Source organism: Lepus europaeus, chromosome 3 (genome assembly GCF_033115175.1).
Source record: "Lepus europaeus isolate LE1 chromosome 3, mLepTim1.pri, whole genome shotgun sequence".
Lineage (NCBI taxonomy): Eukaryota > Metazoa > Chordata > Mammalia > Lagomorpha > Leporidae > Lepus > Lepus europaeus.
The window spans coordinates 57,542,224-57,568,939 of record NC_084829.1 but is presented as its reverse complement, the minus strand read 5'-3'; the positions used below and the strand labels follow the sequence as shown (position 1 = coordinate 57,568,939).

Genomic DNA, 26,716 nt, shown 5'->3' with positions numbered 1-26,716 from the left:
TCTGTTTAACAAAAGCCCCTCCTGCCCAACTTATAACTCAAACCATACTCCCAAGTAACATTTTGAAAAGCAGTAATTTTTCTCAAGAATTTTATAACCAAATACAGATAAAACAAAGAGATGAAACACAACACAGCAGTATAATATTTATTTACCATTTCAAACAGCAAAGCTTTGAAACCAGGAAATCCCCTTTTTACAAAACAATTTCCTTCCCAACCCTAATGGTTATTGTTTACAAATACAAAGGACACGAAACATCTGCTTTATAGCTTTGTATGAACAAATTGTAAAACATACATACAGACATACCCCATTCTGTAGGGTACTTCATTTAGTCAAGAAGGTTAGTATGACCAAACCTGTTATCAAAGATTGTTCCTGTATTCTTTCTTGAGTGAATTGCCAATATCTAATTTCACAAAATTCCTACCCTAGAAAAATTACTTGGACCCTCCTTTATATAGGAGCAAAAGAACCACAAAAACCAAAAAACCAACTTTGGAACTAAGAGAAATTTTTAACATATCTGAATATGAAGTTGTGACAAAGCACAGAAGAGTTGGAACAGTTTAATCCTAAATGCCAAAGCTGTTTATGGCACCACAGAAAAAGAGAGGGAGGGAGAAAGTTGAAGTGGCAACAATGGTAAGAAAAGATACTTAAACAAAAGAAAAAAGAAAGTTAATAAAATTAGCTCAGGGGCTGCTGCAGGTATCAACGGCACAAGGTTCACAGTTCCTTCTTCAGTACACCACCACCAAATGTCAATGCACTGACATTTTTATAAATATCTTCATTCTCTTAAAATACACCCAGAAATTATCTGTATGTTAAAATTCACAGAAATAGCCACATTTAGCTATACTTCAGGACACCCTGCCAGAAGGCAACCCTAAAGTATGCAACTACATATCCACGATGGGATGCCATCCTCCACTTCTCTGGCATTATCCTGTTGATCTTCAAAGTTGTTCTCTACCAATGCCTCTGTTCTTTCGCATTGCTGCAGTTATCCTGACACCCAAGGTGCACTCTTGAAAGCCCTGCTTGGGCTCAGTTCAAGGAAAACAGTAAATAATGATTTCTGACGTTGTTGCACTACAATACAAACCAACAACCTCTAGACAATTTCTATAACCTTACAATTAATGGCTACACAAACAGTATACTTTCAATATGTAAAAACCAACATATTTTCATGGGTAATTTTCCTCTTAAACTTTGTCTCTGATTTTTGTCTCCCCAAAAGTTATTCATTGTAACTCTGAAATCAGACGTACCTCATGATGTTCCCCACACTTCTGCACAAACAATTCCTCCATTCCTCTAATGCCTGGTAACTGCTTCTCCACCAGACCAAATCTTCCCTAACCAATCCTTTAAAACTCAGCTCAAGTGCTTGGTAATAAACAGTTCCCTTATGCCTCTAAATGGCCCTCTCCTTTGTTCCATCAGGATAGTTACTACACTGTGTCAATATCCACTTCTCTTAAGAGAATAATGAGTCTCTTATTAACACTTAGTAGTCCCAGAACACCCTCAATGTCCACCTGCATGTTTCAGGTATGGAGAAAGATGTTCAACAAATGAGACTGTTTCCAATACAGATACAAAATGACAAAATGCCATTCATCAAAAATCTTACATACATAAACATCCTAGTTCTTTATCTAACATTCTTTTATTTCTTATTATTTATTAGGAACATTTCTTAGTGTGTACTTGAGAGACTATTTTACTGTAAATACATCTTTAAATGTATTAGTATTTTCAATGACTTAGTCCATTGCTAGGCTTGAATACAACCTTAAAAAATCGTAAAATAAGGTGAACATGATCCAATAGCATGAAATAAAATATCACATGCTATTAAACATATTAAATGTTTCTATATCATCATCCTACAGTAATAAGAAATCTATAAACAGAAAAAATAGAAGTCACTGAAAAAAGGAAATTTATATTGAGTTTTAGTTTTCAAAGGACTCTCATTTCAAAGGACTCTCATTTCAAAGGACTCAGGTATGACCTCATTTGAGAATAGAAAAACAGGCTTAGAGAGTGACTTGACTTGCTAATAATAATGATCAAGACCTCTGAATTCAACACCACGTGCTTTGCAACATTCCATCTTCCTTTCATTAAGCCAATATCCTCAAGATGTCAATTAAAAAAATTAAGTATTATCTGAAATTAAGTGTGCAGCAAACAAAAAGGTGGACACAAAAAAAGCAATACAACTAAAATTAGTATAAATAAGAAATATATGAAACAAAATCCAATAACTGAATCAAGAATACTCTTAGTACAGCACAGTGAAACCTCAATAAGAAAAATGAAAACAGGATTCCTGATCTGACAAGTGAAATAACCAAGAATTAACACAGCTAAGACTTGAGTGGGATCTTGAAAACAAATGGAAGCAGCCCAGTACAATGATGAACTGAGACTTAATGCATATTTAAATCTCAGGTCCACAAACTGAGCAAATTGCTTAATGACAGTATACTAAGTTTCGCTTCCTTACTTGCAAATCAGAGATAAATTTCTATCTCAATAGTATCTAGTACATTTGTAAGTTCTATAAAAGTAGACTGTCTCTTCTACTTCCTTCCAAGGCAGGAAGATGATAATTAAACACAATACTAACAAGATGTTTCCTAGACCTGTTAGAATATATAGGAGCTGTTGTAAGCCACTAGAAAAAGATTAAAAAAAAAAATCTGAATGTGACTACTTACCTTTTAACTGTATCCTACTCAAGGCAGAAAGGAATTTGGTTGTTCACCTAATAGCAGAGAGCAACTAAACATGTTAAAAAAAAAAAAAACTTAAGGAATTAAAACTTTAAACTGTATTTAGTGCCTCGAGGCAAGTTTGATTCCAACATCCACATCATTGTTGCCTCACTAATTAAAAGAAGTATAAAGGTACCAGAAACATAATGGCTATTTAGCACATAACTACATTACATATCAAGGTATTCTGAAAAATAATTACATAAAAGTAGAGGTTAACAAGAGGTCTAATTGTGTAGCCCTTGGTGTGACAGAGCCACTTTAAGGGTAATGAAAGAATACAGCCTAAAACAGCTCATAGAGATTAGCAAGATAGGAAACAGAGATTAGCAGGATACAAAAGTTAGTCTCATAAAAAAAATTAACAAAATCTTATAACAAAATAATAATCGAAGCACTTAAGGTCAAACCATAATTTTTTAAAAAAAAATCACCAAATATAAAACATTTACTTTCATTTCCACCAAGGAATATACTCAAGAATTCTACAAAATACTACAACTTGAAGGATTTTGAAAACCCTAAAAGAAAGTACAAGCAACTTGAGAACTCTACTGAACTCTTGACAATGCCATCAGAAAACCCAGTAAGTCATTTGAAATAGTTACCTCAAGAAAACCAAGAAAACTCTTAAGACTTAAAGATAAAATATATCAGTGCTGTACTACAGTAAGTCCATGGCAATGGGCATTTGCCCATAAACTGTATGTAATAATAGTGAGAATATGTAGAAATGCTAAGATAATACCACCATTGAACAAGAAGGCAGTAAAAATGGATACAAGTTCAATAGCCAGGAATAGTTTGACACTAGATTGGCTATGTATTTTTTTAAAAAGATATTAGGAAAAGAATATTTTTAAAAAACGTTTTAGTTTTCTATGAAAAACTCGAAAAATCTGTTACAATAATGCTGTTGTATCACATTTAAATATACAAACACAAATCCTAGATAGTATACACTGGTAGAATAAAAAATACAATCTACCTAAGAGATTAAGGGGAAGATCAGATATCCTTTTAGAAATAAGTGTTGCATAAAGAAGTTAGAAAAGATCAACACAAACAGTAAAATAATTGACAGGCTAACCTCAAAAAGACAAGACTGAACTATGACTACCTTCCAGATATATCCCACAGGAAGCAAACATAATTTCCAGTACCAAATAGTACCATATAAAAGCTTTCATTAAAGTCAAACAAATGAAAAGTCAAAAGTACAAAAATATGGCACAAATAAGAGGGAAAAAAATGACTTACTAAAACAGGGTTCTAGTTACTTACCCAGGAAGGGAATTCCATAAAAGAATATTTTAATAGTTTATAAATTTCGTTAAATTAACAAAATGATCTGCATTCAATATAGTAACCATCACTGGTTTACTGAAAACCACTACCTGTATATTTTAAGTGAAAAGTAAATAAATGGTTTGTGTATCCATTAAAATCCATATGGAATGGATCTGGCCAATAAAATGACATTAATCTTATGATTAAGGCACATGTGAAAACTGTTGGACTCACCACAAACATTAAGTACATAATAGTAAATTTCAAAAGACAAGCAAACTGACACAGTGCCAAGACTGGGGCAAAATATATCTCAAATTAAGAAAAGATTTTCATTAATGTAATCTTTAAACTATTTCTACAAAGATCTAATCCATAGGGCTTCATTAGAATCCCTACTCAGTCTTCAAGAATAACAAATGTTGGGGCTGGCATTGTGGCACAGCAGGTAAAACTGCCACCCAAAATGCCGGCTGGGCACTGGTTTGTGTCCAGGCTGCTACACTTCTGATCCAGCTCCCTAATGGACTGAAAAAAACAGTGGAAGATGCCTTGACCTGCTATTAGTGTTTAAGCCCCTTCACCCATGTGGGAGACCCAGATGAAGCTCCTGGCTCTGGGCCTTGGCCTGGCACAGCCCTGGCTGTTGTAGCCATCTCAGGCGTGAACCACCAGATGGAAAATCTCTTTCAAATAAATAAATAAATTTAGAAAAGAAAAAGAAGAATGAATGAATGAATGCCACTTAACTCTATATTCATCCATATTGGAATCCCATTTTTACACATAGAAGGGATTCTGCAGTGGGTCTTTTTCAGCCTCCTTGTCTATAATACCTGAGAGGTTGATCCTGGATGTACTAGGCCCAAGAGGATGTTATTAATCAGGTCATTTAGTATGAAGAAAATTAGAAGTGCAGTACTAACAATATCCAAGTAGCCTGAAAATTAGTGTTCCCATAAAAATATCATTTGGAAGGCTAACAAATGAAATTATACTGATAAAGAAACTGTAACACAACTAAAAAGAAAAATAGTTTAAATGTAATTATACTGACAAGAAAGCTGTCACAGTCTGAAAAAAAAAAGTGTCAGCAAATTTACTGTTTTAAATGTCTTTGCCTCTTCTGACCAAGTAAACATAAGCACTTATCAGATGTAAGTTGCATTACCATGGCTACAGAACAAGGGTAGACATAAGACAAAAGATTCAATCAAAAAACCTAAAGCATACAGACAGAAAACAAAAAAACAAAGCTGCCTTAATACCCAGAAAACTGGTCCAGTCACTAATAACTAAAAAGAACTTCTGTGAAGCTAAATAAATAAGAGGGAGGGAGGTATACTCTATAACCTTCTTAAATGAATCAATAGTGCTATAAAGAATACAAATAAACATTCAGAAGGAGAGTACCTTTAGATAGTGCAATTTTATGGGTGACAACCTACAAGATTGAGTCACTGTAAAGTATTCACATAAATACTATCAACAACAGATGTCAGACACTAAAAATTTAAGTTTTAAACAAAAACATGACATTTTAAAAGGCACTTCGTGTTAACAATGGAAATAGTATTTTTGTACACTAAGTAACCTTACAGTCTTATACATATTTTACATCAAGAAATAACTTTTTAAGAAAAAACTCATTAAATACATGCCTTTTGAAAACACCAAATCAAATTTGCAACTATCCCAAGGCCTCCCAGAAAACCTAGAGATTTTTTTAATGATAGCCTAGGGGCCAGTGCTGTGGCATAGCAGGTTAAGCCACTGCTTGCAGTGCTGCCATCCCATATGGGCACCAGTTTGAGTCCCAGCTGCTCCATTTCCAATCCAGCTCCCCACTAACGCACCCAGGAAAAGACAGAAGACAGTCCAAGATACCCACATGGGAGATCTAGAAGAAGCTCCTGGCTCCTTGCTTTGGCCTGGCCTAGCCCTGGCCCTTGGCCATTTGGGGAGTGAACCATTGGATGGAAGATCTGTATCTCTGCCTTTCAAATAAATAAAATAAATATTTTTTTAAAAAAAAAAGGTTAGCCTAATAAGGAATTTTGTTGCAGGTTCTGCATAGTGCAGGTATAACAATTATCTAACTGTGGAGTTCCCTATTCTATTTGGATCACCTATCTAGATTGAGTAACCACTTCTAGTTTTATAACACCAATATCATTCAAGTATGACAAAGGATGATTTTAAAATTTAAAAAAGATAAACAAGTTAAGGTTATTGTTTCTGCAGTCAAAAAACAAATCCATAGGTAAAAACCATCCCCATCTTAAGTGTCAAATATTTTGACGTTACTATTTGATCACTGATTTGATGACTGCCCAATACTTTTTACTTTCAGGAAAACAGAAGTCTCTGGAGACACAAGGGCATATCAATTAAAGAGATTAAGCAAAGGTACTAGGCAACATAAATATCACAAGCAAAAGAGAACAGTGATTGTTTTACAAATATTTAAAGAAGAGCTACACAATGAGAATACTGTTAACAGTAATGAAATACTTTAAGTGATTAAGGTGCTAAGTTTTGTGTGTTTTTTACCACAATGTAAAAAGGAAAAAAGAAAAGTGGGAGCATGATATGAGAAATGCCAAATCAGTTTCACAGAATCATGTCTTCAAGCATTATTTATTTTGGTTTAGATTTTGGAAAATAAGGGTATCTCAAAAACCAAGTTTGTGACATCGCATCCTAATTCAAGACAAGGAAGAGAGAGAAATGGATAAGTGGAATGGTTTGAAGTAGTCCAAGCTAAACAAGAATATGTATGTGCAGCCACATAAAATGTTTTTCAAAGTCTGTCTCTCCCATGAGATCCCTGGAAGTACTTTCACAGAAGACAACTACAGTCAAGAACATGAGACTACTTGATTGGTATAATACACATTAGGAGCTACAAAAATCTGTGTTCTTACTTTTTACACCCTTGTTCTTTTCAGGTAATCAGTACTTTCCTCAAGTTCAGTTGGGAAGACAATTTGTTGACCCTGGCATAGATGTAATGAAACAGAAGTAAAACTTTGTGGGAAAGTTAGAAAAATAAGATAAATATTAACTCTAGAAATGACTTGGCTAAATGATCTTTTTCAACACTATTTCAGGATCAATCTACAAATAAGATGAACCAGACCAATAAAGTACCATGAAATTATCTCATAAAACAGCTTCTAGCAGGGAAATGGTGCCTTCAACCTCTATGGCACAAAAATAACTGGAGAAGAAAAGTAGATTTTAAAAGGGGTGCTAAATATGGATATGATGGGGAAGGGGAACAAGCTTCCAAAAACTATTAAAAAGTTGGGCAACAGGAAAACGGTCAATCACCACTGTGCAAAATCTACAGCGAGAACAGAAACCACATAACCGCTGTAGGGGCTGTATTCTACTAATAGCAAATACCTAAAACACCATGATCAAACAGATGAAAAAAAAAACCTGAAGTTTGACAAACCAAACCATGAAGCTTCAGAATTATAAATCCATCAATTGGAAACTCTTTTTTTTTTTGTTGCCAAGCAGGTAATACCAGATTATGTATTCAGACCCCTCAAACTTGACATTTTCTCCATTCCCAAAGTCAGGCTGTGAAGGGCTGGTGTAAGATATAGCCACTGCCTTGAAATTAAAGGGAAGATATCATCAAACATATAACTGAGGTATCTGCTGCTAGTTCCAAATGGTAGAAAATCATTATTGGGCGCAAAAAGATAAGTCATCTCTTACGGTGAGTCTGAGTAAATTAAGTAATCAGTTAACCAAAAACACATCACGGAAGTCTTGATTTCAAGAATATTATTAATGGATATCATCATTTAAATAGATACCCAGAAACAGAAGCCTGTGGGTTGTTCTCTTCACTATATCCACAGTTATTCTTTAAATCTCAAGGATTTCTCAACAAAATGTAGCTTGACGGCATCCCACTTTATTACAACAAGGAAAGCAGACTGTCAGGCATGTTCGGAATTTCTGCTCTTACTTAAGAGTTCAGCGTTGCATGCCTTGATGGTATGAATGACATCTTTAATTCCAGGGCACTGATGTGCATATCTTTTTTGTATTTAAAGTGTTACACATTATCAAGTTCAAAACAATTAACTTGTTTAGAAGGTAGGTTTAAGAAGGCCATTTTGGTGAAAGGCCCACGATGATTAGGTCTTACAGTTTGTCTGTAATGAGAGTTTGATAGGTAAAAGGCTATTAGGATTGATGACAACAAAGATTTCTCTCACATGTGGCTTTATGAGTGCTGCTGGTATGATAGCCATCAATCTTGATGAAGATAGTTACTGAGAAAATTTCTAGAGATGGTTGAGAAAATTTCTAGAGATGGGAACAGGTTAATAAGTCCTTTTCTAGCTGATGTCCATAGTAAACCTGTGATATCCAGCTATCCCAACTGGAAACAAACTGGATTTATCAAAATTTCATTTGAATTCCAGTTGACATTTACTTCATAGCTGACAATGAAGTCTCACAGAGCTTGATGGCAGTATTAACTCTTGGTGAGTTAATGGTCTTGACATAGAGACTATAATAGATTTGTCACTTTGTGAAGATCTGTCAAGCTGAAGTTTGATCAAGGAAGCAAGGATGACCTAAAAATGACACATTTATCTCTGCTTTTAGTAAATGGGGATCCCATAGTAGTTTATTTCCAGAATGAAAACCTGCTAGTCCTCAGTTTACCAATAAGATTTTCTTGAGGAACAATGCATATATGTTTCTTTAATCACAAGAGGATTCAGATTCCTGAGTGCCCTCCTCTTCCTCCTCCTAGAAATAATAAACATCTGTCCAACCCTAACAGGAATAGTCTTCATTGCTCACCTGGCCAATAAAGTCTTTTTAATTATATACTTCATTCCAAAAATCTGGAATCCAAACATCAGCTGGGACCACACCAGACACACATTCAGTTTTTCAGATCTTTTCCCATCTGTTAATCTTGTTTGTATGAGAAGGAACGAGCAAAGGTTCTTGGACGACTGTTTGGCTAAATATGAACAGGTTACTAATTCTTGTACCCATGGCGTTCTGGAGATTCTCCTTTTTTTCTGTACCTATATGGATGATTTCGGGGTTTGTACCAATCTCCTTTGGTGTATCCTCTGTTGTAATAATGTGCTTTCTGATCATGACTATAAAAGTATCGATGCTGGTTATAGTATCTGTGATCCTTATAGTCATTTTCTTTTATACTGTTTTCTTCTGCAACAATAGCATTCACATCTTGTCCAAAAAGGGAAATACCATCAAAGGGCAAGTGTGAGATCTTCTCCTGGGTTTTCTTACTGAGAGATGTAAGTCGAAGCCAGGCCTGCCTCCTATAGTCTATTGCCATGGCCATAACTCTGACTACAGAGTCCATGATGTCCCTAGTAGTACAAAGCTGCCAAAGGCCTGCATCCATACCATCAGATATTATACATCTTGCTCTTCCACGATCAAACTCTGGGTCATGAACCAGATCCTCCATGTCTTCCCAGAGTTTACGCTGATACTGAGTCATGTAGGCCATGTAGCTAGCAGCCCGGGCTGCAATGGAGGCAGCATGATAGAACCTACAACCCATGACCTCCATTTCTTTTGAGGTAGAATCTAGAGGGGATGTTGTGCTTCCTCTTTTACTGTGCTCTAATGCTTCTACAATAGGGCCCTCAGCTGGTGGATTTGGTTGGAAAGGAGATGTGTCCTTAGCCACAGGATATACCCTGTGTCCCATGAAGGAAGAAGGATGGCAATCAGCAGGGTCCTTAAAAACCTCAGTAGTGGCAATTCTCAAAAGAGGATGCAATGGAGGAACCAAACGTTTTTTAGAAGTCACACAATCAGGTTTCCCTTCACATGATTCTGCTTCAGACTGTAATGTTACCCTCTTTATAACACCTCTTTGTTCCATTCTCTTCAAAAGACCTGTGAAACTAGATTGGCTGGGGTCTGCTGGCTGCCCTTTGTCATCAGCTGATGGGGATTTGCAATCAGCCTCTTCTTCAACTGTGGATAAATGTTCTTCTTTAGAGGTAGATACATCCCAAGGAACTGAGGAGTTCTCACTTGGCCTAGAATGGTGAAATCGAAAACAGCTCCTAGACTGCAGATCACGTATCACCCGGGACATCTCAGCCACTTGTGTCTGGAGATAGAGGATGGCATCCTGTCCATGCTGTGAAGCTGAAGAAGACTCTATAGGTAAATCCTCCTTAACCTCAGAAGAGGCCAAGGATTCTTGGGGGATCAGAAGAGAAGGTGAATGCAGAGTCTGATAATTTTGTGATGGTTTAAGTGTCTCTGTATCAGAAATCTTAATATCTGAATTATTTTGATCATCTTTCTGTTTCTCCAATGGGTTCTCAACAGAGGAAGGTTGAGAAACTATCCTTTGTGGACTGCTGGAGCAGCTCCCTAAGAAGGAGCTGCTGTCTCCAATGGGAAGAGGAGTATTGCAGCTAGAGCACATTTCTGGGCGATGATTCTCAGAGGATGGCACCTTAGATTCAGGCATTCTCTGGGTTATCCACATGAACAAGAAAACCAAGGAAGAAAAAAAATATGCTTTTAATATGTTAACTTTCAAGTGCAGAGATGCATGTCCAGTAAGTAGCACTCAATTTTTAAGGTATTATAATTACAATGAAAGAACAATCCACTACAAGTCATCAAAATGATTACAGAAGTCAAATCCTTAAACTTCACTATTCCATATCACAGTATCAACCACTGGTATTAATCTAGAAGTCTAAAAATCAGTAACAGTAAGCTCAGTTCAAGTGGTGCTATGCTGGCCTGCTACTTGGTCCTTGTGCAAGGATAAGAAGAGGTGTTCAGATCACAACTATTAACAATTGAAAGAAAAAATCCATTTCAACATATAAGCCAGCAAGTGGAAGCTAATGATAGTAGAGAAAACTTAAGAAAAGTTCTACTGAAACAAAAAACAAGTTTACCAAAACTCTCTTATAAAAGAGAGTCATTTTTAAACCCTTTCAAAACTACTGCCATTCACTCTCCATTGATAACTTTCCAGTTGTTTGGTCCTAAATTTTTAGCTTGTGGTTTTAAGGAGTTTACTTAGATATTTGTTACCTCATTTCATCCTCACAACAACCCTGTGAGGTAGGTATTTTCCTTAATTGATTAAAAAACATGTGAGGTGAAAAAGTTATTTAAATTGAAAAATTAGTAAAGAGTAAAGCTGCGTCTCAAATCCAGGTATTTTGATTCAAGTCCAAGTTTCAATTCCCTGTATCACAGAGCAAGACGCTTTTTGGACATTGTGAGCAAGTGGCAAGAGTTCCCTAATCCATCAAGAAAACAGCTCATTAATAGAAATCTGGGCTAGGGCAAAGAGATGAACGCAAGATTGCTACAAAAATCCCAATCAGTTCGATTTTCAGAGTAACAAATACTGGCTTAAGGGTCAAACCCACAATCAGTAAGTCACCGGTTAACATAAATAACTCCAAACTGTAGGGGGAAAGAGGAGGCTGAAACGGATGACATAAGTAACTTATCACCTATAAACTGTTACCCACATTCTATTCCCCAAAGGATCTTCACATATCCTTTCTTCTAAGAGAAAACAAATTTTCAGTAGCCACATAACTCTGGAAGAAAAAGGTTCAGTTCTATAGGGTGCCTGAGGAGAATACAACAAAGGAGAAGGGCAAGAGGAGTCAAAAAGCTTGCAGATTTCATTACATTTCCTCTTTATCAGGTATCACTTCCTAGGCTTAGAACTTCCTGAGGTCATGTTATCTTTTCACTGAAAGTAGAGAAACAAAATTGAAGTAGGAGGTGTGCTGAGTAAAGAATTCCTTTGACCACCTATTATGGCCCACTGTAACAGCAATGGGCCATTCTCTAAAGTACTATCACTTGAGAATGCCTCTTAAGTGACACAGGAAAAAATCTGAAGCAAATGTACTTACATCACTATGAGAGGTGCTAGGCTCTTCATCATCACTGCTGACCAGATCAATGTATTCAAGAACAGGTCTTAAAGGTCCTTCCTAAAAAAAAATTTAGCAAATTTACAAATCATGAACAGTTATTCAAATCAAATTGATATTTAAAGCAATGAATGTTTTCAGGATGGGCAAGAATTCCTCTGAAGCAGCAGCCTAATGAGCGGCAGAAAATAACTAGAACAAAAGAAAAGAGGAAAACATTTTGAGCACATTAACAAGAAATGATTATAAAACCTAAAAGCAAAAGCCTAAACCCTGGTAGAGTATTAAGGCCAAGCCTATTGCCTGGAAAAGCAAAGTACAAGAACAATGTTAATAAGGGCATAGATATTATGATCTTTTCAGCCAGAAGGGTATTAATAATCTGTTGAAATTTCCACACATCTCTGACTAACAGCTTGGCTTCATCTCCTACCCTTAGAGACTCAAGGTCAAATGTCTTCTCCATCCTTTCCAATTATGATTATTTTTTTACAGACCAGATTTAAAAGCCTAGATTTTATTCTACAGGCAAAAGATAAGATGGGGATTACATTGAAAGCTGTGCTTCAACAAGATTAATCACCTAAGAGTATAGATAGTAGATAAAGTCCAGTAACTAAAACAGGAACACAATGCAGAACTGGTGATAAGAAAAGTGAGCTAGTGCACACATTAGAGAATATGGGTAAAACAGGGGGAAAAATTGGCTATTAAGCAAAACCAAAGAATCAAAGCAGTCTCTCTAAGGTTTCCAGCTCAGGTGACTAGAATACTAAAGCCATTAGTATAATTTGGAACTTGGACACAGACAACCAATGTTATTACATAATGGACTGAAGTACCAGTGATACACAAGAGGTATCTGGCAGACAGCTGTAAATGCACACCTGTAATCTGCGGGTTTGAACATACCTGGAATTAGAGATTTAAGAGTTACTCCCCCAGGCCAGCGCTGTAGCTCACTAGGCTAATCCTCCGCCTTGCGGCGCCGGCACACCAGGTTCTAGTCCCGGTCGGGGCACCAGATTCTGTCCCGGTTGCCCCTCTTCCAGGCCAGCTCTCTGCTGTGGCCCGGGAGTGCAGTGGAGGATGGCCCAAGTGCTTGGGCCCTGCACCCCATGGGAGACCGGGAGAAGCACCTGGCTCCTGCCTTTGGATTTGCGTGGTGTGCCGGCCACAGCGCGCCAGCCACGGCTGCCATTGAAGGATGAACCAATGGCAAAAGGAAGACCTTTCTCTCTGTCTCTCTCTCTCACTGTCCACTCTGCCTGTAATAAAAAAAAAAAAAAACCAGCAAACAAACAAAAGAGTTGCTCCCCTAAGGATTTTTAAAACTCTAGAATTAAATTAAAAATATTGTATTACTTCAACAAGTGTCAATCCTAAATGTACCAAAAACAATGAGCACCAAGAGGATGCCACTGAATTTGGCAAAAGGACAATTTAAAATGTCTTTAAGAGAGTAGTTTTAAAGAAAGAAGTGAGCATGGAAGTCAGACTCTAAAAAATTAACAGAAGGGGGCCTGAAAAGTTGAGCATCCCATATGGGCATAGGTTTGAGACCCAGCTGCTCCTCTTTCCAGCTCCCTGCTGTGAAATATGGCACAAGTATTTGGGCTCCTGCCACCCAATGTGGGAGACACGGATGGAGTTCCTGGCTTCCAGCTTTGGCCTGGGACCAGCCGGGGGCTGGTGAGGCTATCTGGGGAGTCAATCAACAGAGGGAAGATCTCTTTCTCCCTGTTTCTCCCTCTCCTGCTGTCACTACACCTTTCAAGCAAATAAATACTTTAAAAAAACAAAGGATTATTATTTTAAAAAATTTAGTATACTGGAAATAAGATAAAGGATAACAGGAGAAAATATGGTTGAAGGAAAGATATCTTACAGTAGGGAAGTTGCCTATTTGAGATAGAGATTAAGATCTAGTTAATGATCACCTTTCCTAGAAGAGGCATCCAGTTTCAAAGATAGCTTATTTCTCCATAGGCTATGAATTCAACCCAACTAGAAAACTGCTATACTTTTGTGTAGATCCATCTGGACACCAAGCCAAAAGGTAAAACTTTCAGGGCGTGATTCTGTAATAGAGATTTAGGATTTTCCTTTTTTTTTGATTCATTTATTTATTTGAAAAACAGAATTAGAGAGAGGTGGTTCACTTCCCAGATGGCCACAATGGCCAGGGCTGGGAAAGGCCAAAGCCAGGAGCCAGCAGCTTCATCCAGGTCTCTCACGTGGGTGCAGAGGCCCAACATTTGGGCCATCTTCCGCTGCTTTCCTTGGCACATTAGCAGGGAGCTGGATCAGCAGTGGAGCAGCTGGGACTCAAACTCGTGCCTATATGGAATGCCGGCATTGCACACAGCAGCTTTATCACTACACCACAGTGCTAGCCCCAGGATATTCTCTCAAATAGGAAGGGACAAAGGGAAGAAGGGAGGCAGGAAGGAAGCAAAATAAAGCAAGACAGGAACAGAATGGAAGAATGGGATTAAGGCTGTCAAAATTATATGTTCAGTCCAAGAAGGAAGTAGAAGAGACAAAAATATAACAGCTTTTCGCATTCATACAATCACCTTGGACTGTTCTCTTCATGAAATGTAGTCTTAGGGGCAGGTACTGTGGCACAATGAGTTAAGCCGCCACCTGCAGTGCAGGCATCCTCAGCTGTTCCACTTCCATCTAGCTCTCTGCTCTTGTGCCTGGGAAAGCAGCAGAGGATGACCCAAGAGCTTGGGCCTCTACACCCATGTTAGAGTCCTGGAAAAAGCTTGGGTCCTGGCTTAGGACAGGCCCAACTCCACAACATCCATTTGGGAAGTGAACCAATGGATGGAAGCTCACTCATGCTCTCTAGCTCTGCCTTTCAAATAAATTAATTTTTAAAAAAATGTAGTTTGAGGCCAGCACTGTGGCATGGGGGTTAAACAGTCATGATGTCAGCATCCCACCTGAGTGCCAGTTCAAGTCCTGGATGCTCCACTTTCAATCCAGCTTCTTATTAACATGCCTGAGAATGCAGCTGAAAATGGCCCAAGTGCTTGGGCTCCTGCTACCCATGTGAGGGACCCGGATGGAGTTTCAGGATTCTGGCTTCAGCTTGGTCCAGCCCTGACCATAGCAGCCATTTGAGGAGTGAAACAGCAGATAGAAGAGCTCTTGATCTCTCTGTCTCTATATATAATTCTACCTTTCAAATAAATAAAACTTTAAAAAAAAAATGTGTTTTTCAACCTTTTATCACAAGTCCACATACAGTAAACCAAGGGGCTGGTGGGGTGGCATAGTGGGCTAAGCCTCCACCTATGGTGCTGGCATCCATATAGGTGCCAGTTCTAGTCCCAACTGCTCCTCTTCTGATTCAGCTCTCTGCCATGGTCTGGGAAAGCAGTAGAAGATGGCCCAAGCAATTGAGCCCTGCACCCGTGTGGGAGACCCGGAAGAAACTCCAGGATCCTGGTTTTGGCCTGGCCCAGCTCAGTCCATTGTGGCCATTTGGGGAGTGAACCAGCAGATTGTAGACTGTTCTCTCTCTAACTCTACCTCTCAAATAAATAAATAAAATCTTAAATAAAAAAAAGAGTAAACCAAGAAAGCCCTCAGGTAATCAGAAACAGACAGGCAGGGACAGAGTTTCCACAAACAGAGAAAAAGTAAAGAATAAAGGGCAATAAAAAAAAATGACAAAACCTAAGGCAAATAAAATGGGTAGAAAAAAATAGAATAGTAAAGGGCCAGCACTGTGGCATATCACGTAAAGCCACTGCCTACAGTGCTGTCATTCCATATGGATGCCAGTTCGAGTCCCAGCTGCTCATCTTCTGATCCAGCTCTGTGCTATAGCCTGGGAAAGCAGTGGAAGATGACCCAAGTGCTTAGGCCCTGCATCCATGTGGGAGACCTGGAAGAAGCTCCACGGTCCTGGCTTCGGATCAGCCCAGCTCCGGCTGTTGTGGCCACTTGGGAAGTGAATCAGAGGATGGAAGACCTCTCTCTCTCTGCCTCTCTATAATTCTTTCAAATAAATAAACCTTAAAAAAAAAAAAAAAAGAATAAGAAAAACAGTAACAGGATTAAAAAGTAGCTGCAGGAATAGAAAGGGCAAGAATAAGGATGAAAAAAACCTTCAAGAAACTTATTACTGGAGTGGACCATTACACTAGTATGCAACCATTTCTGAAGTACAAGAGAAACAATTTGATATGACTTACATTAATAAAGAGAATAAAACAGAATCAGGGTTTCTCAGTTAACAAAAGGCTTAAGTGATTCAGAATATTTACTCATTCAATATTTAATAACAGTTATAAGAGACAGAGTGGTAGAATAAGGGAAAATGTTAGATATCACCAAAAAGACAGACTGAATGGAAATGTAAGTAATTCAACAGAAAATATTAATACACAAGTAGTGTATACATTAGCTAATTTTAGTAGACACAGAAAAGCTTCCAATATAATGAACTTAAAGAACCAAAATGTTCAATATGCCATTTATTTTACTGTTAAGAGATGACACTTATTGCGTCTGTGCCACTGTGCAAAGCTTACTGTATACATTATTTAATTCCCACAATTAGTCTACAAATTGAGATTATTTTGCATGTGATCTTCCAATTCTTTTATTTGATCTGAATTTCCTCTTTCAGCTAATAAATGATCATTTTTCATTCCCTCTTGTAACCAACTAGAAAATCCAAGAATTCCACTCTTAATGTCATGCAATGTACAGAAGAGGCACAGCATGGCAAATAAGAAAACACCTGAATTAACATTCTCAATTTAAAAAAAAAAAAAAAAAACTCCTCATGAAATAAAAAGCTCTAATTGCTGTTATTAGAAAACAGATTCTGCAAACCAAAACATGTACTTTCTACTGTTTGCAAAAAGATTATCAACACACCAAGATATGGTCTACAAAAAATGTAGTTTATTCAAAGAATTCTCTTAACAGTGAATATGGATTTAACATAAAGGCAAGAACCAAATATAAAACTATATATTTCATGACTTTTTTTGCCAATATATTGTAAAAACCTCTGTAGTACTGCCCAGTTCAAAATTTTCAAATGGTTCCACTCTATGTACTTTACAGTTCAAATTTAGTCCAGTATTCAAGATCTCCATCTTGTTGGTACATCTTTCCCTATTTAAAAAATCTTATCCAGAATGTATAATTGTTTTCCCATTTTGATACATGTTCTTTTTTCTTCTATTCAAAGTGTCCTTTTAAACAAATACAAGTAACTACTTCCTGTGTGAAAGTGATAAACTACTAGTCTTGCACAAAAGAAGGCATTATGTAGTTTCTATAAAAAAATCTTTTACTACTTTCTATTAGAACTCTTTACATAGTTTTCATCTCCTAGTTCATCCCTTAAACTAAACTACTGATACCTAAGGTATATATACTTCCAACTAACCTGTATAGCTCTAAGATACTTAACTCCTGGCTCAATACTACTTTTACTTATTGAGTGTATTATAGTCAAGACATTTTGCCCAAAAGATACTCATTTTTTACATGACTCCCTTTTGCAGTTAAAGTTTTGGTTTCTATTTTTCTTTTTAAATTTATTTTTCCTATTTTTTTGAAATGTAGAGAGAGAAAGGTTTTTCATCTGCTAGTTCTCTCCCCAAATGTCCACTGGACCAGGCCAAAATCAGGAGTCCGTAACTCAATCTTGGTCTTCCACATGGGTGGCAGGGACCCAATTACATACGCCATCATCTGCTGCCTCCAGGGTTTGTGTGTATCAACAGAAAGCAGGATCAAAAGCAGAAAAGTCAGGGTGTGGGTGTCCCAAGTGCTGTCTAAACCACTGTGCAAAATGCCTACCCCTATAGCTCAAGTATTAATACTTAACCTACATGCTCTTGAACTTACTTATTAAATTACATTTTAATTTCCATGCTTATACCCATGATTCCAGTGATTTCACATTGTACCAATAATCTTGGTGCAAAGCTAAAACTCCTGCACTGTTATAAAGATCATGATAGGTTCCCTCAGCAGTTTTTATACCCATGGCAGCACAGTGAACAATTATGCCAACTTGGGATGCTCAATCCCATATTGGTAGCACCTCAGTTTGAGTTCCAGCTTCACTTCTGATTCTAACTTCCTGCTAACAGGTACCTGAGAGACTGCAGTTGAAAATTCAAGTAGTTGGGTCCCTGCCACTGATGTGGGAGACTCAGACTGACTTCTGGGCTCCTGGTTTCAGCTTGTTTGTAGCTGCAGGCACCTGGGCAGTGAACTTGCAGATGGGAGATTTCTTTCTCCTCCTTTCTCTGCCTCAATTTTTTTTTTAAATTTTAAGACTTTTTAAAAGTAAGTCGGATAAAAATCTGCAGTTTCAAAGAAAGTCATAGACAGTGGCTAAATAAAGGAACCTCTTACTAAACAGAAAATGAGAGCTACATATCTAAGTGAAAAATCTGTATTGTGATAACATCCTGTTTCCTGATTTGGGCAGTTTATACAGGTGTAGTGGACTTGCAAAAATAACCATGTATACTTACAAATTATATACTTTTCAGCATATCATATTTCATTAAGCTTTAAATTTTATCATTGTTGCACATTTATATCTTTCCAATACTTTTAGCATCCTGTGAATACTTTCAGGCTCTGTATTTTGCCAACCACGGAAAAACTGTTGTACTATTAAGTAGATTAAAGATGAGAAAACTGCATTAGTAAGAGCTAAAATCTGTATAGTCAGTAAGTGACATCATAACATTTCCTGTATCTAAATAATTCAAGCAGAGAACTAGTTTGTTTTTTTTTTTTTTTAACTAGGTAAGCATTATCTGAAGGAGTTAAGGAGGACTAGGTTATAAAGATTCTGTCTCTGTATTTTAAAAGAGAATTAACTTATCATTAATTGTCATTTAAGTGGTATGCTTAAAACCAAAGGAAATTTTTGTTTTTAAGGTTTAATTATTTAATTATTTGAAAGGTGAAGTGTAATACAAAGAGAGGGAGGCATGTTCTATTCACTGTCTGACTCCCCAAATGCATGCAATAGCCAGGGCTGGAAGAGGCTGAAGCCAGGAACCAAAAACTCAATCAGGATCTTCTACACTAGTGGCAAATTGCTGGGCCATAATCTGCTGCCACCCAAGTTGCACATCAGCAGATCAGAATCCAAGAATCCACAATTCCTTCTCAGGCATTCCAATATGGGATTCAGATATCCCAAGTGGCAGCTCAATCTACTGTGTCATAATACCAGGAAAAAATTTTAAACAGTTTCTCCTAGTACTGCACACGCACACGTCAAACCTTTGAATTTTTATTTGGAAGCAAAGATGAACTAAAGAGGTTCTATCAAGTTGAAAATACAATGTATTGAGTACACATTTTTCATTCTTGATGCAAAGATCATTTTTTTCATTTAAAGTAACATTTAAATTAAAAGAATACCTTTAAAGCTTGGCTAAACATAAGCCTGTATTAACTAGTCAGAAACTATAATGCAGTTGTTTACTGCATAGGAAACAAAGTATTTTTCCAACCTTATCTTTATAGATTCTGTGTTTCTCAAAGGGCAATAGTTAAGTAGTATGTGATTCCAATTTTTATTTCACAAATCGAACCTAAAATACTGTCTTAAAGAGCCATGGAATTCTGCATCAAACTTATTCCACAGCGACAAAGGGGAAAGACACAAGTCATTCTCATTCTCACATCAAATCCTTACAAGTTCAAAATGAGAACAGAATACAATTATGGTTTGAAAAAAAGGGGAACAACCAAGGGAAAAAAATATTGTGAATGATTCCATTCACAAAAACCCACCATACAACAATCACCCAATGGCCGAATGTTGTATACCAAACTGCAACTAACTACAGCACTTCGAAAGCACAGTTTGGAGAAGAAATACTCTCTGGATAGTTAAGCTATCACTTTAAGGACAAACATTATAAAACTTTTTAAGTTATGAATGAAAACCACCCATACAACATATGGCTTTGTTCCAAAATGAATACTTCACAAGATGTGTTCAGAGGTCCATAGGTGCTGCATTTGTTCCAAAACAAAGATTCTTACTGCCCCCATCCATACCCCAGAGGAAATTCTGATTTAGTAGGTCTGGAGGAGAGTCCAGAATCTGCCTGTTTACACTATTAATACTAAAATACTGTCCCAATGGGGATAAATTGAGGACACAGTTTGTTCCTGGTGATGCAGGATTCTCCATTATGAGCCTCAACTGTTGCACTGTGCTGTAACCTGACGAGCTCACAGGGTGGTGAAACCTTCCAACTACTTGCCTCAAGTCTGAAGCTACATAATGCCAGATTCTGAGTTCTGGCAACCCTTTTTCTTTCCTATCTCCTTCCTTACCGGCAGCCACCCCTACCCCTGTGTGTCATCTTTTAAAAGACAGTTCTGCCCATTTTAAAACTGCTAGTCTGAGAGATCAGAATTGTGTCTTGGCGGAGTATAAATGGCTCTATATGAAGGCATGGGAGGAGTAACCAGGTGCACCACCTCTTCTTTAGGCCTCACTCTTTGTGATGGCCACTGGGGTTGCTCAGATACTACTTTGGGGGAAATTCCCAGAGCTCATGCCATGTTCCACCGTGTCCAGTGAGAGTCACACTTCCCTAAGTATTTGTTGAAAGCTGAATGACCAGGAGAAGTGTCACCCCGGAATGCCCTACCAGGGCCCTTCACAATGGGGAAATCCCCGATTATGAGGTGCTACTTACACTAACAAACTGAATGTCGTCTTCATTTTCATCCGTTGTTGCCTCAGATGCTTCAGGCCCAGCTGGAGGGACAGATTCTATTATCTATAAAAATAAGCCAAAACATGCTTAACATGCAGCCAACGCGCTTTAAGGGAGAGACTTTTCCAGAAAGCACGATGAAGACAAAAAGCTCTCGGGGCAAACAGCCCACGATTTCAGCAAACCCAACTACCATCAGACCTGGACGCAGTCCGGGTGCTTAGCTCAGAATCCCCCCAGTTACAAAACAAGGGGCGACACAAGCTCGCTACCCACGGGCAGTCCCCTCCTAAAACGTCGCTCCCAGCGGCAGAGCCGAGGCTGCAGGACCCCGCGACCATGGGAGGGCATCGGGGGCGGCCATTGTTCCCGCGGGTTCCTTGCTCATACATGCGCAGGCCCGACTCCGGGCTCGGTCCGAGAGGGTTAAGAGACGTCGCCCCACAGGCCTGAGCGGGCACAGGCCTCAGCCCGGAGAACACAGGAAACCTTTCGCGGTTCGGCTCTCAGGACGCCAAAGCCCAAGGCTGCCCTACTCACCTCAGACCCTGGGTCTCCCATTTCTCCGCCGGCCTGACAGCACCACCACTCCTGCTGTCCCTGCCGCAGCCGCCTAAGCTGCTGGCCCTGCCTCGGCCGCCGCCGCCACGACGTCCCTTCCCGCCCTGCACTGCCCCGCGCCGCCGTCACCCGCCCCTGCGTGAGCGCCGACGCGGCTGACGCCGCAGGCTGCAAGAGACGCAGCCCCGCTCGGAAGGAGGAGGAGCTCCCTCGCTGGCCCGCTAGCCCCCGCGAGCCTCTTCCGCGCACTCCCGAGGTTCCTTCCTTTCGCCGCCCAGGATGCTGGGAATTGTAGTTCCTGCCGGACCTGAAACCGTGCCCCCCACCCCCACCCCACGTATGGATGCAAAAGAGGGGAAGACGCCTCCGAGGTAGAGCGCATGCGTTCAGGGCCGACGATGGCCGCCGGTGGGCGAAGCTGGTGTGTGGCAGGCCAAGCCCTGCCGGGAAGAGAAGCTCAGGGAAGGTGGGGAGTGCGTTGAGTTGGTTTAGGTGTGGTTGTAAAAGGACATCTCGCTAATTTGCTCCGTCTTACCGCTAAAGGTGGATGGTGGGAACTAATTTATGTTTTCTCTTTAAGCAGGTGGAGTATGTGTTCGTTTAGTGAAATAAGACCTAGGAAAGAATCTGGGGTGCCTTGAGATGACCTACCTCTAACGCAGCTTCAGTGCCCCAGACTCAACAAGTATCACAATACACCCGAGGAAGAAGATGGAGAGGGGCGGACGGGAGCGCCTTCGTAAAAGTCCAGGATCCGAAGAAAGGGAGCTGAGGCCGGGCTAATCTTAACACTAAGCCCCAGACCCATTATACCTTCTCAAGCCATTCTCGAATACATCCCACTAAAATAAAATAGTCGATCTTCCTCAGTGTTCACATACGTAGCAGTCTATAAAACACATCACCGGCATTCAACTATGTGTTTTAATTTTTTCTCCAAAAATGCCTTCCCAACAAAAGAACTTCTACACACACCAACAGTTGTCAATAACGTGTTTGAAAATAATTTAAAGTGAGAAAATTCCTTTTGAATCTTAGATGTCTGCTTTTGCCTGTCAGGTATGCAAGACTACCATCTAATTGCCTATTTCAGTAATTACTGCTTAAAATTATTTCCTGCATATCCCCAAAGTGCTTTATGACATCATTGCTGTTACACTTACAGAGGACAACTGAGAATGAGACCCAGGAAGTTAATTCCTCAAATGCTGTCTATGTAAAATTAATATTTCTAAAGCTTTTAAATGTATAGGAAAAACTTGGGGCCGGCGCTGTGGCGCTGGTTAATCCACCGCCTGCGGCACTGGCATCCCATATGGACGCAGGGTTCTTGTCCCGGCTGCTCCTCTTCTATCCAGCTCTCTGCTGTGATCTGGGAAAGCAGTAAAAGATGGCCCTAGTGCTTGGACCCCTCCCCCAACGTGGGAGACTGGGAAGAAGCACCTGGTTCCTGGGGTAGGATCAGCGATCTGTGCAGCTCCGGCCGTTGTGGCCACTGGGGAGTGAACCAACAGAAAGAAGACCTTTCTCTCTGTTTCTCTCTCTCACTGTCTGTAACTCTACCTCTCAAATAAATAAACAAAATCTTTAAAGAAATGTGAACTTGTATTTAAAAGATGCTTTTAATGTGCTGGTGGGATATTTAATAGCTTGCAGGTTACAAATTAATGGCTAAAGCCGGCGCCGCGGCTCAATAGGCTAATCCTCCGCCTAGCGGCGCCGGCACACCGGGTTCTAGTCCCGGTCGGGGCACCGATCCTGTCCCGGTTGCCCCTCTTCCAGGCCAGCTCTCTGCTGTGGCCAGGGAGTGCAGTGGAGGATGGCCCAAGTCCTTGGGCCCTGCACCCCATGGGAGACCAGGATAAACACCTGGCTCCTGCCATCGGAACAGCGCGGTGCGCCAGCCGCAGCGCGCTACCGCGGCGGCCATTGGAGGGTGAACCAACGGCAAAAGGAAGACCTTTCTCTCTGTCTCTGTCTCTCACTGTCCACTCTGCCTGTCAAAAATAAAAAAAAAAAAAAACAAACAAACAAACAAATTAATGGCTAAAACTCTTGGAAAACAAATAAGCAGTATGCAGCTGAAGCCAAGCATGTTCATGCCATTCAGTTCGGTCATTGTAGTTGCAGGGATTTATCCTGAGAATATATCACAGGTTTGTTTCAAAAGCAAAAGTTGGAAGACATCTCAATGTCTAATGATTCATGAATGGAATCGAATAGTTAAATTCTGGTATGTTATCCATATAGATAACTAGAGTGTTTTGCTTCCACTGAAAATGTTTACTTAACATTTCTAAAAGCTTCTTTTTCAAATCAGAGAAACCTAGTATGATTAGAACCATGTCAATCCATCAAATACACCATACCTGAAATAGGAAACCTACTTAAATATTAATAGTGATTTTTTTTCTGGTTAGTTGGACTATGTATTTATAAGAAAATCTTTTGAAGATAAGACTTGTGTCTGTAGTCACACAAAAACCAGATATATTTAGCTCTGTGTAGCAAAGAAAAAAAAAAATGGGCAAAACTTAGGAACCTCTCAATCTTGGGGGTAAAGAAAGGATTGGGTTGAGTGATTTTAAGGCCAATCTTACGAACTGAGGAACTGGTTAGAAGAAATAAAGTTGTTTGCTGACTGGCTCAATGTTAAACATGAGGAATTTTAATTATGGGGAAATGTTTTTTATAATTGAGAAAGCTTTTATCCCCCAGAAGACTTTTATTAAAGGTATACAAATTTCATGCATTTCATAAATACAACTTTAGAAACATAGTGATTCTTCCCACTGTATCCACCCTTCAACTTGCATTCCCACCCTTCTTACTCCTCCCTCTTCTATATTGGGGAAGCTTTTACATGGGTTATGTATTCATTATTTTCTTTTATGCATTAAGATCTTGAAGAGAGCACATCACTGGATTTTATGATCCTCTTAATTCTCTTGGATTTTTGTCTTAAATGACATCAGAACAGATTTCTAGATTTACATCAGCAAGGTTATCTTGTTATTCTTCCTTCAACTGATTATGTCTCAAAGAAGTCTAGGCTTCAACTTCTGTTTTTGGAGCTGGTGCTGTGGTATAGTAGGTTAAACATCTGCCTGTGGCACCAGCAGTCCTGGTTGTTCCACTTCTGATCTGACTCCCTGCTGACGGCTTGGGAAAGCAATAGAAGGTAGTCCAAGTGCTTGGGCTCCTGTATCCACATTGGTGATCCAGAAGAAGTTTCTGGATCCTGGCTTCAGCCTGGCCCAGCTCCAGTCATTGTGGCCATTTGGGAAATGAACCAGCAGATGGAAGACCTTTCTGTTTCTCCCTCTCTCTGTAACTCTGTCTCTCAAGTAAATAAATAAATCTTTAAAAACAAACAGAAACTTTTATTTCCATCACTTTGAAGTGACACCCTGACAGTAAGGACTCCATTTTAGAGCACCTGAGACTCCATCTTGAGAAAGCACCCCCCTCGACAGTGAAACTACAGTCTAAAACTAAGACAATAACAGTACACTACATCCTGCTTGGCAAAACATAGAAATCCCCCAGCATGACTGCTCAAGCTTAAAACAGATAGGCTGTACCTGGATTAATGTTAAGATTGTAATTTCTGTATGTCCCACATATGATTTAGGTCAGTACCGGAACTAACATCAAGATTATAATTGATACTAGTTTTGCATAGGCTTTAGATCAGTTTGACCCTAGTAACCATGTATTCCTCTTCCCCTGCTTGTGGTTTTTGCCTTTATAAACCCTGTTGCTTTGAGTTTTAGGGTCAAGAATTTTTCAGGCCATGAGCCTGCTCTTGACCACTGGCAATAAAGGACTGTCAAATTCTATCAGTACGTAGTCTCCTGCATTTGCACTTGCTCAGTCACAACACCTTAACAATTTCTTGCTGTTTTTATTTTTTTAAAGATTTATTTTATTTATTTGAAAGAGATGCAGAGAGAGGTAGAGACAGAGAGAGAGGTCTTCCATCCGCTGGTTCACTCCCCAGATGGCCGCAACGGCCAGAGCTGCACAGATCCGAAGCCAGGAACCAGGAGCTTCTTGCGGGTCTCCTACATGGATGCAGGGGCCCAAGGACTTGGGCCATCTTCTGCTGCTCTCCCAGGCCATAGCAGAGAGATGGATTGGAAGTGGAGCTTCCAGGTCTTGAACTGGCACCAATATGGGATGCCAGTGCTTCAGCCCAGGTCTTTAACCTGCTGCGCCACAGCGCCGGCCCTAGTTGTTTTTATTTAATGATTATTTGTAGAACTATCTGTCTACACATTCTTGGCTCAGCAGCATTTAAGAATCTAGAGACCTGATTCTTGGGGCCGGCGCTGTGGTGTGACAGGTGAAGCCGCCGCTTTGAGCACCAGACTTTATTTTTATATCATGTCACATAATGATTCTTTCTTTTTACAATGACAAGTCTGTTGCCCATTTTCATCTAGTTACAATTTTTTTGATTTTCAAGGGCATGTTTAGAGTATGAGTTACAATCACAAACAGGTGTGAGACAATGAGCTGCCCACAGAAGCCTAGGCTTGGAGTGCTGCCGAGCTATGCAGAAATTGGTTACAGAAGCTACCGTAATACCCTCCTAATCTAATCTTTACCAGTGTTCAAAGCAGGCCCCTTTTAAATTGTATCCCCTCTTTTGCAGTTCTTTCTGTAACTCTTTAATTTCTTTATTGTACTTATCTAAACATTCACTTAGATCTATTCCACAGTTTTGACATCCTAACCGTTGTTGTATTTGTTGCACATATTGAATTAAAGCTTTAATAAAATTTGTCTTTGTTTTAGTGGGAAGTTTATACCAGGGCACCTGTTGCCTTTTTTTTTTTCTTCTTCTTTTTTTGATAGGCAGAGTGGACAGTGAGAGAGAGAGACACAGAGAAAGGTCTTCCTTTTGCCGTTGGTTCACCCTCCAATGGCCGCTGCGGCCTGCGCACTGCGGCCAGCGCACCACGCTGATCCAAAGGCAGGAGCCAGGTGCTTCTCCTGGTCTCCTATTGGGTGCAGGGCCCAAGCACTTGGGCCATCCTCCACTGCACTCCCGGGCCACAGCAGAGAGCTGGCCTGGAAGAGGGGCAACCGGGACAATCCGGCACCCTGACCGGGACTAGAACCTGTTGTGCTGGCGCCTCTAGGGGGAGGATTAGCCTGTTGAGCCACGGCACCGGCACCTGTTGCCTTTTAACTCTTTCCCACAAATAGCTCAATCTTGCATAAAGCATTAACCTCTTCTCCAACACTAACATTCAGCTTGATTAAAATTCTACAAAGCAGTGGACATTTGGGGGATTCTGAAACTAAGCGCTCTTCCCTAAAATTAGAAATACAGCAATCA

At 39.5% G+C, this 26,716-nt stretch overlaps 1 protein-coding gene across 3 annotated transcripts in view; it reads right to left on the bottom strand.

Annotated features, from left to right (window-relative positions):
• ZNF451 (zinc finger protein 451) overlaps nt 1–21,477 on the bottom strand; it is an 81,376-nt gene extending 59,899 nt beyond the window's left edge. For 2 of the 3 annotated variants that reach the window (XM_062186307.1, XM_062186308.1), the window contains exons 1-3: nt 21,346–21,477; nt 20,785–20,868; nt 12,035–12,115 (exon numbers count right to left, since the gene is read on the bottom strand). In XM_062186307.1, the coding sequence (XP_062042291.1) occupies nt 12,035–12,115; nt 20,785–20,868; nt 21,346–21,366 (186 nt within the window). In that variant the 5' untranslated portion in view covers nt 21,367–21,477. Of the gene's footprint in view, nt 1–3; nt 10,612–12,034; nt 12,116–20,784; nt 20,869–21,345 lie in introns of those variants that run through there. The other variant, XM_062186310.1, reaches the window with a different exon arrangement.
• Nucleotides 21,478–26,716: the final 5,239 nt, after the last annotated feature.